Below are 15,558 nucleotides of genomic sequence, written 5' to 3'. Positions count from 1 at the left end.
TAAATTCTTCTCTGTGGCACTTTAGGCTGATGCTTATCCCCGATTTCCATGATGATAAGTGGATGAGAGTGATTGAATCCCCCTGGATGGGATTCCAGTCCGTCACAGCTTAACCATAACCACTGAGCTGCGTGCTCAACAAACAATTTAACAAAGTAATTATATCTACATCTTGTGACGTAGCGTCTTAAAAATGATAGGTCTTGATGTAGTAAGGTATCTTAAAAGAGTTACGGTATATAAAAAATGAAACATTTAATCTAAATCGATCCAGATATTTGTTATACTGTATGTTCAATTAAGTAACATCTTAAAAAAAGAGGTCAAGAATGTGTTACGTATTGTCATACCTGTTTGGTCATTTGTCTGAATAGCAATAAATTATCTACTGGTACATTAGTATTATTTAAAAATATTTGTAGAACTTCCACATACTTGTAATTGAACATACAGTTAATTCTGGCAATTAATATACCTCGATATTCACAAAATTGGGGGGGGGGGGGGGATAATATTTCAATGTGAATAAGATTTTCCATGGGGTGGGGTAGGGTTCAGCCCCCTTTTTTTTATCCACACTTGGGATTGCATTGTAAATACATACCTGGTACTGAACTTATATTGTTTACTGAAAATTGTTTATCTGCAGGGTACATGCAGAAGGGGGATAATTTAACTAGACAGCACATTGACCTATGTGTTCTCTGATTATTTTACAGGTATAAGCCTGAACAGATCAATGTCTGCTCTTCATCAATTTTCAATATCTTTAAAGCTATCCTGCATTTACCGATATTGCTTTATCAGGTTCTATTTATTAATTTAATTGGCTTTCATGTGTTTGAAATGTGTTAGAAAGAGTATTTGAAATTGTATTTTATTTATTCAACGATTTATATTATGGCAGCTTTCAACATCCCCTGGGTCCAGAAGTTAAAGTTAATAATTTAGAATTTTCCAGGGGGCAGGATTACAATTTCAACCTGAGAAGGGTTATTTTCCATTTCAATGTTATGAATAATAAATGTAGCATATTGTACAGTGGGGGGTTCTAAAACTCTGATTGATTGTCAAACACCCAACAATGGTATCGATATGAATGGTATCTATATGAACATTGAACTATTATTGTACTCAGAAAAAGAAATGTTGAAAGACAAGAACTGGGTTCAATCATAAATACAAATTGTGTAATATTTTAAATATAAAATGAATATAAAAATATATTTATCATTTATTTCTATTCATCATGTTCAGCAATGAGCACCATATCATATAATTAAATTTTTCTGGTATTTTGGGAACCATTGGATAACCAGGTATTTATAAACGAACATGTGTATATATTGAATGGTCTCTCTTGGTTGTTTCCTCATTTTAGACTCGCACTCTTCAGTTGGTGGAGGTAGAAAAGCTCGATGGCTGCATCACGTATTGCTTCTTCGAGAAGACTGTGTTGTAAATACAAATGTATCTTTTACGTGGCGTTTGTTATTTTGTGTGTTCAATTCTTTTTATACAACATAAACATCAAGGAAGCGGACAACTCATCAGACGACAAGGAGGTAAGTGGTTGAATTATTTTATCATATATTTATTCTTCGCCAAGAGGCCCCGGTCTAATACTAAGTTTTTTAAGTTTTAGAAAAAGAACAAGGATTAAGTTTATATGATGTTTCCTAACTGTCGACTCCATATAAATAAAACGACACTCCTTAACCTCTGCAATTGTGCTGTTGGGTTGTATTTGACAGTGCGCAAAGTGTTTGCAGTATTTAAAAAATGCTCCCTGGCCTTGTATTCTCTTTTGAGAAGTGGACAGTCCACTTCTCAAAAGAGAATACCTGGCCTTGTAGTAGCTGCAGAACTGTAGCTCTCCAGGAAAAAAATACATGTATTGACAGACTGGAAAGCTACAGGGCAACCCATTGAAAAAATTGTATATTGCGCAGAAAAAAGTGCGCTAATTTTCGACTGATTTACCTTATTTATACGCAAATTCTGTGAAAACAATTAATACCATTAAATTCTTCATGTAATTTACTACTGATATCGTCTGTTCACTTGCCTCGGATAGTCTTTTAAACACTATCACGAGTCCCGTAAATTCATGTGGTGCACTTTGTTTACATGTAAAAATGGCGAGGCAATATCAGTAGTAAATTGCATGAAGAATTTAATGGTACTAATTGTTTTCACAGAATTAAATACATTCACAAGACAACTCCTTAATATATTAAGTTAAATAATTAGATTAACTTTAAGGAGAATAGGGTAACTTTAATATGAAATATTTCTCCTGCTTAATATTGCACCCCACACAACAAGTTGGGAGGGGTATAATGTTAGTTTTGACCTGTCAGTCAGTCAGTCCAGTTTTATTGTTTAATTTATATTTAATGCATACCCTGCAATTCATTATGTGTAGCATTGTCAAGTAATAGGGGAGCTTGGATTATGCGAGCTTGCTCAGTTTTTCTTCAATTTAATACAAAACATGAATGATCACATACATTAAACATGCTGTTCCCTTTTCAGACTGCAATTATATGTAGTAAGGCTTGATCTAGATGAGATAAATAGATCATGGAGTGTTTGAAATCTTTGTTTCATATCCCTTTTCAGTTTTGCACTGATATAAAACACTTGCTACCAAAGATGTAACAATTTTTTTTGTAACAATTAAACAATTACTAACAACTAAGACGTTGTTATATATGATCAACTGTATCAAATTCTCATTTTTAAAGCCCTGTTAACAGAGCAGTAGGAAGAATGTGTTGGTTGTTAGATGGAAACTGAATGGGGGTAAAGTAATTGATCAAAAAATACCGGTAATTGAAATATTTCCTCTATTAGACATCTTAGAATTAAAATATGTAAGTGAGACCTATTGTAACAAGAGATATGTTGTTGCTTTAACTAAGGTCCTCTCGCATACAAATCTGGCACTCAAACAATCTAACCCATAAGCTGAAGCAAGAGCTAGAAGGAAAGCTATATATCTTTACCATACTTACACTATTGTCACTAATGACAATTGTATGGTACTTGTTTTACAGTCACATGAGGAGGTGAGAGATACTAGAGTCCTGATTGAGGAGGACTCTGAGGAGAAGAAACAAGAAGATGAGGACGGTAATGCCAACGAAGGGGAGGACCTTTCTGAAGAGGTCCTGGCCAGTGAAGAAAAACTGTCCAATGAGGGCTTTGGAATCAAATCAGAGCTCCTTGCGGATTATGCTCCTCCCTGTAAGATTGAGAGTGCACAGGCAATGTCAGCCATTGAGAGAGCTACAACCAGGGAGTGTAAGCAGGAGATAGCGGACGTAGCCTGCGGGATTCAGGAGGGAGGGGTATACCCAGGCTCCCTCCCCAACACTTGTCATCTCAAAGGTGAGTTGCTTGTAAATGGGTCCAGAGAAATGTATGTACAAGGATAGTCTGCACTGAGTTTTTGACTTCTTTAGTTAGACTTAGACTACAATGTATTTGTAGCAAACAAAGAAACTATCTTATGTTTTCTTGTTACACATGAAGAATTTTGCAAAATGTTTAATGATGATAATAAGTTCAATGAAAAAACAGAACAAACCTGTCCTGATCTAGATTAGCAACAGGAGTATTTTTTGCATCAGAAGTAATTGTGGCAACTGAATTTAGTAATTGTCGCAACTGGATTATTAATATTTGCTGCAAGAGAAGTTGCTTCGGTTATTTAAACTGATTCATATATGATTGGAATTGGAATATGCATTGAACTAAATAATGCTAAGAGGCATTTCATGATTATGGGGTATTGTTTCTCAGAAACTTTATTTGAACAATACATGTACATGCATCTATGATTAATTTCATGTACATAACATGTATCTTAAACATGTTTAACAGGAAATACAATTTTCAATTTTAAAAACATGGTCATCATATGAGAACTGAACTGATTTCTCCTATTGTTTTAAACAGTTGGTGATGATTCTGTCAAAAAGTGACTCAACTTAAAATTTGGTCAGCAGCAAAACTTTAACATACCGGTACAAGCATCATATTTCCAAGTTTGGTACAGATAGCAGTAAATTGAATTACTGTGGTTGATATGACCTTTGTGTTTGACAGGAAACCACTCTAAAGGTCATTACTACGGCTGTTACCTTGACGATGCCGAGGACCGGGATATGACCCACCAGAAGACCCTCCCCACAGAGAACTGGTCCCAGACGTGTATCGACTACTGCTTACAAATAGGTGAGTGTACTTATACTACAATGTACATGTACTATACAGCAGTGTATAGACTACTGCTTACAGATAGGTGAGTGTACTTATACTACACTGTACATGTACTATACAGCAGTGTATAGACTACTGCTTACAAATAGGTGAGTGTACTTATACAGTTAAATATCGATATCTCGAAGTTCGGGGGACCACGGAAAAACTTCGAGATATCCGGGTGTTCGAGGTATCCGAAGTCGAAATTCTTCGACTCCATTAGCGTTTTGGTTTTTGTCCTGACATGTTAACACAGGAAGTCCTTATATGCACTATAATTTGAGAACCGGTATGAACGGAAAAAAAGACGGAATATTGAAACGATGTTTTATTTATAGACATTTATAGACATTGCACATATACACTTAAATAAGAATTAATATGAAACGTTACAATTATTTTAACTTTGAAACTTTGTTTCAATGGTGTGGGTCTTTAGCTTGCGCTTCAGCCCGGGAGTGGGGAGCTTGTCTTTGCTGTGTTGAGACATGTTGTTGATGATTTACAGAATTCTGTACCATCTTTTATAGCCAAAGACAAATGTGTGAATTGTTTGATTGTGTTATTAAATATATTTTTGGTATATTATTCATTAAGTAGAAGTTCACTTTGATCATGCATCGATATCGATAATACGATAATTTACGCTGCGCTATTTGGTAATTGAGTGACCCTGAACTTGTTTGCTTTATAAGTAGCGTGCATCATTATTCATATTATCGGTAATGTTAGGGGTGCTTACTTTTGGGAGCTGTGAACTTGTTTGTTTTATCAATCACCGGAGTATATACCCAAGCTGTTATAACAATTACCGTGTCATCGATAGCTGCACTGGCTAAGCGTGGAGTTAATAGACTATCAGTCTTGAGAAAAGGTGTGAATTGCCGCGGGCGAGAATAACGAGGACACGACATGCGGGGTGCGATTAGCAGACCGGAAAATTGACTTCACTTCGAGATAACCCAGGTAAAATTTGTTATTGGGACCGTAAACATACTTCGACATAAGCGGGGTATTCGAGATAACCGTATTCGAGATATCAGTAGTTTTTTAAATCATATATATAGGGAAAACGGCCGGGACCGGCGGCCGACTTCGACATAACCGGGGTATTCGAGATATCCCATGTTCGAGATACCGATATTTACCTGTACTACACTGTACATGTACTATACAGCAGTGTATAGACTACTGCTTACAAATAGGTGAGTGTACTAAATATACTACACTGTACATGTACTATACAGCTGTGTATAGACTACTGCTTACAGATAGGTGAGTGTACTTATACTACACTGTACATGTACTATACAGCAGTGTATAGACTACTGCTTACAGACTGGTGAGTGCACATTTAGTACCTTTAGGAATAAATGCTTTGATAGGTGATTCTTGTAAAGTTTTCAGAGATACAGGTGTTTGATTTGTGATTCTTGCACATGTTTTATACGTTAGACATAAGATATATACAAGATTTTATCACAAGTCTCTTGTACATAATTATAATTATGTGGTGTGTGGAAAGTTTGACATGTGATTTTTGTACATGTGTAATGAATGTGGGTGGTATGATACTGAGATTTCTAATTAAATGCGAGGAATTACTATCTGCATAAAATTGCGAAAAGTAACCCTTGCGGATTTTAAAATCTCACTTTTATTTTCTAAGAGTTGGGAATTAGGCATTAGGATAAAAGTTCAGCATTCATTATTTTTGAAATTCTCGAAATTTGATACAAAACAGCTGGATCAGTGAATAAGTACTTGAATGCCTAAATTAGGAAAACCACAGTATGTGATTAAATAAGAGAAGAGTTAAAATATGAGAAAAGTTCTGCATTTATGATTTTATATTCTTGCGATTTGATACAAAACAGTGGAAACGCAGAATTAAGTACTTGTGTAAAATAAGAAAACTACAGTATGTGATTCATCAACAGGTTTTAGGTACGCCGGTCTTCAGTATGGGAGGGAGTGCTGGTGTGGGAACTCCTTTGGGAAGCATGGAACTACAAGAGCAGTGTGTAACCAGCGCTGTCCCGGAAATTCCAAGGAATTCTGCGGGGGATACCTGACTAATGATGTGTACAGCACAGGGATTCAAGGTAAATAATGGCCAAAGTTTTAGTGGTGTCTGCATTTTGGAATCTTTGTTTCCTTGAATTTAAAAAATGATAAAAAAAATTGCAATTATTAACATTTATAAACATTTAATAGTGGTGCTATTTTCCATCTTTTGTTTGCCATCAGAAATATTAAGCTTTGTTTTTATTGATATCTGTATTCACAATATGCTTTGAATTTGTAAAGTTAAAATATCTTTTTTTGCTTTAAGAATGACTGTAAGATTTTCCATTTTAAAGTGATAGCGACTAAGTCCTGTAAGTTATCCAATGATTGAGATGTTTGTAGCAGACTTTGCAATATCATTTTGACACCACCTTATCTATAAAACTGGGATTTATAAAAGGTACATGTAGTTGGAAATAATTTGTACCACAGATTCAGTTACTGTAATTTACCATATAACATGCAATTCTATTCAATGGTTTATTGACATCACCATGTTGGCATACAGTCAAAATGAAATCAAATGACAGACAAAAGAAAATTATAACATAGAGGCTACAGCATGCAAGATAGTTTTATACAATACTTCATAGTCCCTGGAACTGTTTTTTCTGCATAAAACATTTATCCAAGTAGATACATAGACATTTTGTAGTACATTGTATTATAATCACATGTATTAACATTTGTTATTGAAAGCAGGGAGCTGTATGCTTTACCGTTGCTTTTTCTTTTAAAAACAAAATTGGCATTTTGAGAGGATAAATATCACTTGCATTCTGTTACAATTTTGATGGTATTCAAAATTGTATAAAAAATTAAGGAATTTATTAAAGTCTCCTTTGTTCAGAGGTAGAAAAATAGTTTATAATGGACAGGAGCCTTAACCTCATCTTAACAACAATAAAACTTAGTCCTGGTAATTCTTTCTTCAAAACTCTGTACATAAATTATAAGTAGTTATAATCTGAGGGTAAAATCCATTTACATGTTTATTTGAAAATAAGGTTTACAATTATATAGTAAGTGTATGTTGATGAAACATCATTAAAATCAATTACTTTTTGCATATTGAACAAAAATTTCTTTACTCTCTCTGCACCAATATACGAAATTGAATTCAGTAGATGGCTGTAATGTGATTGCCTGGCAGCTGCTACATCAATATACCCGGTACATGATGTACTCTGACTACGGTTTGGTGTTGAATTATTAACTGAGTGCTCAGACTTGTTTATAAATTGATCATTTCCATGCAATTAACTAAGGGCTCAATATCGTATATAAATCAGTTTGTGTGATAAATGATAAATAAATGCTCAATATAAATCTGTCCTCACTTTGGAAAAATTGGATTGAGTTGTTTCTCTTTGCAGAGTCAACCCCAAAAAACCTAATATACCCCTTTGTTACAAGAACCTAAACTATATTTTCAAAGTCTACTGTGAGAAATTTGTAACCACCCCCCCCCCCCCCCCCCCCTCCCCAAACCAAGATGGAGTCCGAGGGACCTAACTTTTAAAGGTTAATTCAACTATTGCATTTAAATCAATCTTGTCTATACATTCTACTTTCAGAGCGATTCAGTAATGGCCCGGGGAATCTTCACCTTGAGGAGGAAGATGTAAGACCAAAGGTCAGGGTCCTGTTTGTGTTGACCTTGAACGGTCGACAAGTCAGACAGGTGCGAAGATTGCTGAAGGCCATATACCATCGGGACCACTTCTACCTTCTACATGTTGATGCAGTAAGTCAATCTGTTGTTTGTTGTTTTTAGAAAACTTGCATTGCATCATTTATCATGTGTCAATAAAAGTATTCAATTAAGAAACATGGATCAAGGTATTATTTCATGTTTTCAGTACAACCTTGCCAAAGACAAATTATTTTTTTTTTTACAAAAGTTTGTTTTGTTTTAACATCTTCAAAGTCACATAGTTGCATCCTCTTATTACCATAATAATGTCAAGTTGTTCAAACTTCTTTATCTTAGAGGCAGGAATATCTTTTTCGAGAGTTACTTCCCTTGGAGCAGTTGTTGTCTAATGTTCGTCTTGTGCGTAAGCGATTTGCCACGATATGGGGCGGAGCCAGTCTTTTGGATGCCCATCTGCACATCATTGAGGAGGCCCTGGAAATGGACTGGATGTGGGACTACTATGTTAATCTAAGTGAAAGTGACTATCCAATCAAGTAAGAAACACAGAAAATATGGTAATCATAAAGAACATGATAATGGCCTTTTTAATGTTCACTCATTTTGTGATGTATTTTATGGATGCAGTTTTTGTTGATTCATAATGTTAAAAATATTTTGATCATTTAGGTAATGAAATCAACTGGTTCATTTCTTACAGGAAACTAGATTCTTTGGTGTCCTACTTATCAAAATACAGAGGTCATATTTTCCTGAAATCTCACGGCAGAAACACCTCTCTGTAAGTTGGGGTTTATATTCAGATTTATTGCAGTGTATAGTACGCTGAGAATGTAGTTAAGAGCTACTAAGTATTAGTGTTAAGGGAATTCTTTTTTGGCAAAAAATTGATACTTTATCATATATCAGTTGCTAGAGGTTTTATTTACTGACTAATGATATTGAAATTACAATCTCTTTAATCCACTTACCGTACTAAATATGTGTAACATAATATTCCTGATTGAATCTACCTGGTACAATAGAATAATGCTAGAGCAATATATTACATGTATTAAGGAAACCTTGAATCTTTTCCTCCAGGTTTGTTACTACATATGTACATGTATATATATACGATGAGGATAAAGCCTCATACCTTTTGTACATGTACTTTGTAGGTTTGTAAGAAAGCAAGGTCTGGACCAGACTTTCCTGCAGTGTGACAACCACCTGTGGCGGCTTGGAACTCGGACTCTGCCCTCGGGGATCCAGGTGGATGGGGGCAGTGACTGGGTGGGCCTTCCCCGACATTTCTGTCTGTACGTGGTCACCTCCAAGGATAAACTCCTGACCGGACTAAAGAAACTGTACAAATATACACTGTTACCAGTGGAGGTTATTCTTTATTATTCTTTATTAGTTTGATCGTGAATTAAACCCCTTAATTACCATATCTTTTTAAAAGATTATTGAGCCTTTCATTTATTCATATGGAGTGTCTGTTGCGCCATTTTCAAAAATAACTATCAATGTTTAATGATCATTTTATTACCCAAGCACAATTACTTTAATAAAATAAAAGCGAGATTTCAAAATTGGCGAGATGTGCTTCTCCCAATTTTATGCTAATATTAATTCCTTATGTTTAATAAAGAATCTACAGTATCATTATTCAGTATGGCAAATACTTGTAAATTTTAAAACATATTGATATTTCACTGATACTTTTCAATTTCAGTCTTTTTTCCACACCTTGCTCCACAACAGCCATTTCTGTGACAAATGGATGGAGAACAATCTCCACGTCACAAACTGGAACAGGAAGCGTGGCTGTAAGTGTCAGCACAAGAACGTGGTGGACTGGTGCGGCTGTTCTCCCAACGACTTCCTGTCCCAGGACCTGGACCGGATTCTGGTCAGTTAATCTATGTACCTGGTCAGTTAACCTATGTACCTGGTCAGTTAATCTATGTACCTGGTCAGTTAATCTATGTACCTGGTCAGTTAACCTATGTACCTGGTCAGTTAACCTATGTACCTTGTCAGTTAATCTATGTACCTGGTCAGTTAACCTATGTACCTTGTCAGTTAACCTATGTACCTGGTCAGTTAACCTATGTACCTGGTCAGTTAACCTATGTACCTGGTCAGTTAATCTATATGTCTGGTCAGTTAACCTATGTACCTGGTCAGTTAACCTTTGTACCTGGACAATTAATCTATATGTCTGGTCAGTTAACCTATGTACCTGGTCAGTTAATCTATGTACCTGGTCAGTTAACCTATGTACCTGGTCAGTTAATCTATGTACCTGGTCGTTAATATATGTACCTGTGCTTCTTTCCTCACAGGGCAGGTACTGATCTATGGGAGCTTACATTTTATTTTAAGGGTTCTCAATTCGTAAAAGTTCTTCGAAGTGTAATTTTTCTCATATTGAATTTGATATATGAATTTTGGTGTGTAAATATGTGTTTGCACTTATTCTTTTCCCCAGAACATGGCTGGTACTGAGGGTTAATTTGTAATACAGTGGGCTATATTTTTGTGAGTTCAATATTTGTAGAGGTTCATGGGAGTCTAATTTTCATGAACAAAGATTGTCACATTTCATGTGAGGACGTGAATTCATAGTTGAACCATTAGGAATTTTAATTATTCCATACTGTTAAGTTCTTTTTACTTGGTTGTGGTTACATCCTCAAGTCAAATGAATATTTTTTTTCCGACTTTCACATGTCACCAGCTGTCAGATTTTAACTTATATTGATAATGATTTATGATATTGTAATATAAAATCATATGTATATTAAGATAATACATGTATGGATAAAATATATGTGTGGATATATTTTTTTCCAGTCATATGAAGTCAAGCCAATATTTTTTGGTAGAAAGTTTGAAGCGACAGTAAATCAGGACATCATCAATAGCATGGATGTGTACCTGTTTGGAAACGAGATGACAGGTAGCCAGAAAGATGAGGAATACTGATACATAATGATTTCTTTCTTTCAGTGTACATGAAATTGTTTTATTTCTTAATAGAGGGATATACAACATGAATCAATTTTTATATCTCTATACCATTCTACTTTTATAAGTGAAGTAAGGAATTCACCTGTGATATTTCTCAGTGTATTTGAGATTAAATTACATGTATTGGTAAGTTTAACACCTTTACTCCTGTTTCCAGATGTGACGGCGTTGACCAGCTACTGGCAGAACGAGTACCACCACCTGGACCACCACACCGGGGTGGACGACACCTTCCTCAGTTTCTACCTGTCTTTCATGCGTCTGACCACCACTCGCCTGGCGGCAGACACCACTGGGCAGTGTCAGGTGGTTCCAAACAAGGTGCTCCAGGTCCATTTGTTTCAGAGGGGGGACCGCAACCAGGGGCTGCTGGTGTTGTTTGAGACCACCAGTAAAGAAGGGACCAGATTAGTTTTGGAGAGCCATATGATGCTGAGACAGCATTATTCTGTGATAAATCCTACAGGGCCTGCTGGCAGGCTCATCAACCTGGAGGTAATTACAAAATATATTGTACATATATGTAGATCAGTAGATCAGTTGTCTTAGTTAAACACCTATCCATGTTCATGTGCAGTAGCAGTCAAAAGAAGATTTACTTAATATAGTGGGTAACAACATTTTTTGGTTTAATTTCTGATCATGATATATAAATGCAATGATTTTAAAAAGGTTTTCAGTGAAAAATAATAAAACTGAGAAGGTTAATACAGTAAAGCTCGTTTAGTACAAACACGGATATAGCGAATTCTCGGATATAGCGAAGTTTAATTTAGTCCCTGGTAAAATTCTTAATTATCAAATCTTTGGAAAATTTTACGGTTATAATTTATGGTTATATATAATGAATTTGGATATAACAAATTTAGCGAACTGAGAGGTGAAAAATAACGAAATTTAACACTTTTATAACGAACTTCTTTACAAATTTAAAAGTTCGCACTACCATTTAACATAATAGTCTGAATGAAATTATTTTCATATAAAATTTTTAATTCACAAGGTATCAAAGTAATGTATTGTTAGGTTAAACCTCAATTAACAAAAATTATAGTCTAGTGAAAGAAAACATGCATATAGTGAATTCACTTTAGTTATTATTCCGAATTAGTTATATGGATATATCGAATTACGGATATAACAAAGTAAATCCATTGGTCCCTAGAATTTTACTGTATTTATATACAAATCCTGTACAATATACATACTATACAATTTGATAACATTTTCCAGGTTGGGAGTGACTTTGACTTGAAAGAAGCTATATTTCGAAATTATGGACAATTATTAGGTCCATACAGTGACCTGGTTTTGAGACATACGTGGGGACCAGGTACACCTTTGGTAGTCTCCATTGCCTGGATTGACCCAGCCAAGGTCATTGCTGCTTCTTATGATATCAACATCACAAGTGAGGGTCAAATAGGACCATTCAAGCCCCAGCTGAAGCAGCCACTGAGACCAGGTGTGTGGACTTGTGTACTCATGTACAGGTACGAGGTCATTGCACAGGTGAATTTCCTTGTGCTTCCTTTAGCTGTGTTCAGAGGAAATCCCTTAGATTCGCGAAAGGCAGGCCTTCATCATAATGGACCTATTGGGTATTATGCAAAACAAGATTTCTCAGAATTTGAGGAAGTTTTAAGAGTGACCAATGTGAGAGAAGCGCGTGCAGCAGCGGATGAGAATGGTCAGAAGCATGGGCGCGCGCTGGAAGAGTGGACGGACAGTCTGTGTGCGGAGTTCTGGAGTGTCCAGGATATATGTAGAACAGGAGCTGTCAGCAGCAACTGCGCCTCTGTCAAAAAGTGTGAGGAGTCACCATGGAGTTCACTGTCACCAGATCCAAAGTCAACCATCACAGCTGTTAACCCCATCACTGGCCTCATACGATAGTTACTGATATAGGTCCCAATATAAACTAATTCACTGGCCTTATACATGTACGATGGTTATTGATACAAATCCCAAGTGCTCCATTACAGCAATTAATCCATGACTTGCCTTTCACAATAGTTCCTATTTACTGGCCTCATACGATAGTTACCTTTACAGATTACCTTTACAGATTCCAAGTCCTCCATTTCAGCCATTCATATGCCTAAGATAGACAACAGTACAGATTATTAGTCAACTATTACGACAAATAATCCCATCCACCCTCATTTAATATCTCATGTCACTTACTAGTATTTGCAATCCAAAGACTGTGTTTTAGTTTAAAAGATATCATTTGGATCAATTTAACCCAAAAGTAGACCTCACAGACTGATAATATTTTTTTAAAAAGTGATAATTATTACGTTTATCTATAGAAATTTAGTCGATAACTAAGTACCCTGGGTATACAGAAAAATCCCATTACAACAATCAACCCCAATACGGGTTTTATGTACAATACATGCACTGATTATTGATCTCATCTCATGATTACAGCTACATGTAGTAATAAAAATCCCAAACTTTAATAGCTACAGTAACGTGTATTACAGAGACAGTTTCTGCGGCTAACATGATCGATGCATTTACATGAAACCAGACCAAAGCTTTTTCATCAAGCTTCAATACATCAAAAAGAATCAATTCCTTTTTTGGGGGGCACATTCAAATTTATTAATATGTTATTCAAAACTGCATTTATGGTTGTTTTTCAGCAAACTTTTTTGTTTTCAATTTTCTCACTAAATTGAATATGGTCAGTATTGTAATATCTACGTGTCTGTCTATTTAGTTTCCAGTATAAACGAGATGAATTCCTTGAATACACGCTGTAGAAATGTCCCATGTAGGGTTTGGTCTGCCTGTGATATTAACTTGTTCATGTACTTAATCCATTTTGAATATTGTTGTTTATTTTTCCATTTAAAATGGGCGTTTCTTGTATTTAATGACCAGGTGATACCTTTGTATTATTGTACACAAAACAACGTGTTTATTAATCACTGCCGGGTAGCTTTTTATACACGGTTTAGATTGATACACTCAATCTGTATTTATCTATTTCCATGTAGTCTTAACACAATTCAAATGAAAACATGTATACATGTACATGTACTTAGAACAAAAGAAAAGAATTATCATGTTAAATTTTTATTATTTTATCATCTGTTTTTTGTGGTAAAATGAATGCTTATTTACAAGCAAGTGATATACCTGTACCTGTATTTGTTCACAATGGTGCTACTAAGTCCTGTGTTTTGTTTTGAGATGTTATTTGTGCCTTTGAACAGGTACATGTATTTGATATTTTTACAGATTGGTATACATGCTGAATGTGGTTTAATGTTTATTGATAAATGTTAATCAAAAAACTTCACTTATTTAAATACCCATGTACATACATAAATCCATTTGAACATTTTGAGTAAATACCTGCAGTTGTATGCTAGTTAACATGTAAAGGGATCAATTTTGTGTTTTTAGATGCAGTATGTGATGATAGGAGGACTTTGTTTTGTGCCTTTTTGATATTTCTCTTCTGACATATTTTTGAAAAGTCTTTCATTATTAATTCACTTGGAAATGGCTTTAATTAAGAGTTCTCTATATGTTCAACATTTAAAGTAAAATGTGACAAGATCAGTTTCTTAAACAGCGTAAAGAATTGTTGTTGGTTAAAGTTTCTTTAAATAGGAAAATGGTGCCTGCTTGCTTTTATCTCAGATATCCAGGTAGCAACCTCACCTTTGATTTTTTTTTCAGTAGGACATGCCTAGAATTGGTTATTTAAGTGGCAGTAATGTAATGAACAATATATTTATAATTTAGAATCTCTATCTGTTGACCATGTCTAATTGAGTTGTAAGTTATATCTAGTGCTTCCTATGAAATTGTGACATTTGAAATGAATTTTGCCATGCATTATTTTTTACCAGTAATTGCATTGATTTCACTTTTAAAGATTTCACATCATAAAAGTTATGTTACCAATTGTACTATTAAATAAATTGAATGTAAAGATTATAAAGTTTTTTTTATTAATAGCTCACCTGAGCTGAAAGCTCAAGTGAGTTTTTCTGATCACGTTATGTCTGTCCTCTGTCTGTCTGTCCGTAAACTTCTCACATTTTCAACATTTTCTCCAGTACCACTTTACCAATTTCAACCAAACTTGGCACAGAGCACACTTACACAAAGGAGATTCAAAGTTGTGAAAATTAAGGACCACATCCAGTTGTGAAAATCATGACCCCTGGGGGTAGAGTGTAGCCACAATCAATAGGGGTGTCGAATTTTTACATAGGAATATATTGAGTAAATATTTAAGAACCCTCCTCTCAGAAACTAATTTGACAGAAAAACTGAAACCTACTAGGAAGCATCCTCAGCTAATGTAGATTCATAGTTATATGAAAATCATGACCTCGGGGGTAGGGTGGGGACACAAGAGAGTGTCAAGTTTGCTCAAATCATTATCCCCAGGGATAGGGTGGGCTGCAATGGGGAATTTTTACATACGAATATTTAGAAAAAATATTTGAAAATCTGATTGGTCAGAACAGCTGAAACTTGTGTGGAAGCATAATCCTCAGGTAGGG

At 35.2% G+C, this 15,558-nt stretch overlaps 1 protein-coding gene across 1 annotated transcript; it reads left to right on the top strand.

Moving 5' to 3' along the window:
- The first annotated feature begins 1,382 nt into the window (after positions 1-1,382).
- LOC117684292 (xylosyltransferase oxt) lies at positions 1,383-14,065 on the top strand. The gene is made up of 12 exons (XM_066066020.1): positions 1,383-1,565; positions 3,063-3,396; positions 4,117-4,245; positions 6,213-6,377; positions 7,920-8,089; positions 8,336-8,535; positions 8,700-8,780; positions 9,160-9,376; positions 9,720-9,896; positions 10,844-10,949; positions 11,178-11,515; positions 12,254-14,065. The coding sequence occupies exons 1-12, from the start codon at positions 1,419-1,421 to the stop codon at positions 12,914-12,916; spliced, it is 2,727 nt and encodes a 908-aa protein (XP_065922092.1). The 5' UTR covers positions 1,383-1,418; the 3' UTR covers positions 12,917-14,065.
- Positions 14,066-15,558: the final 1,493 nt, after the last annotated feature.

Source organism: Magallana gigas, chromosome 7 (assembly GCF_963853765.1).
Source record: "Magallana gigas chromosome 7, xbMagGiga1.1, whole genome shotgun sequence".
Lineage (NCBI taxonomy): Eukaryota > Metazoa > Mollusca > Bivalvia > Ostreida > Ostreidae > Magallana > Magallana gigas.
This window is presented reverse-complemented; position numbering and strand designations above follow the sequence as displayed.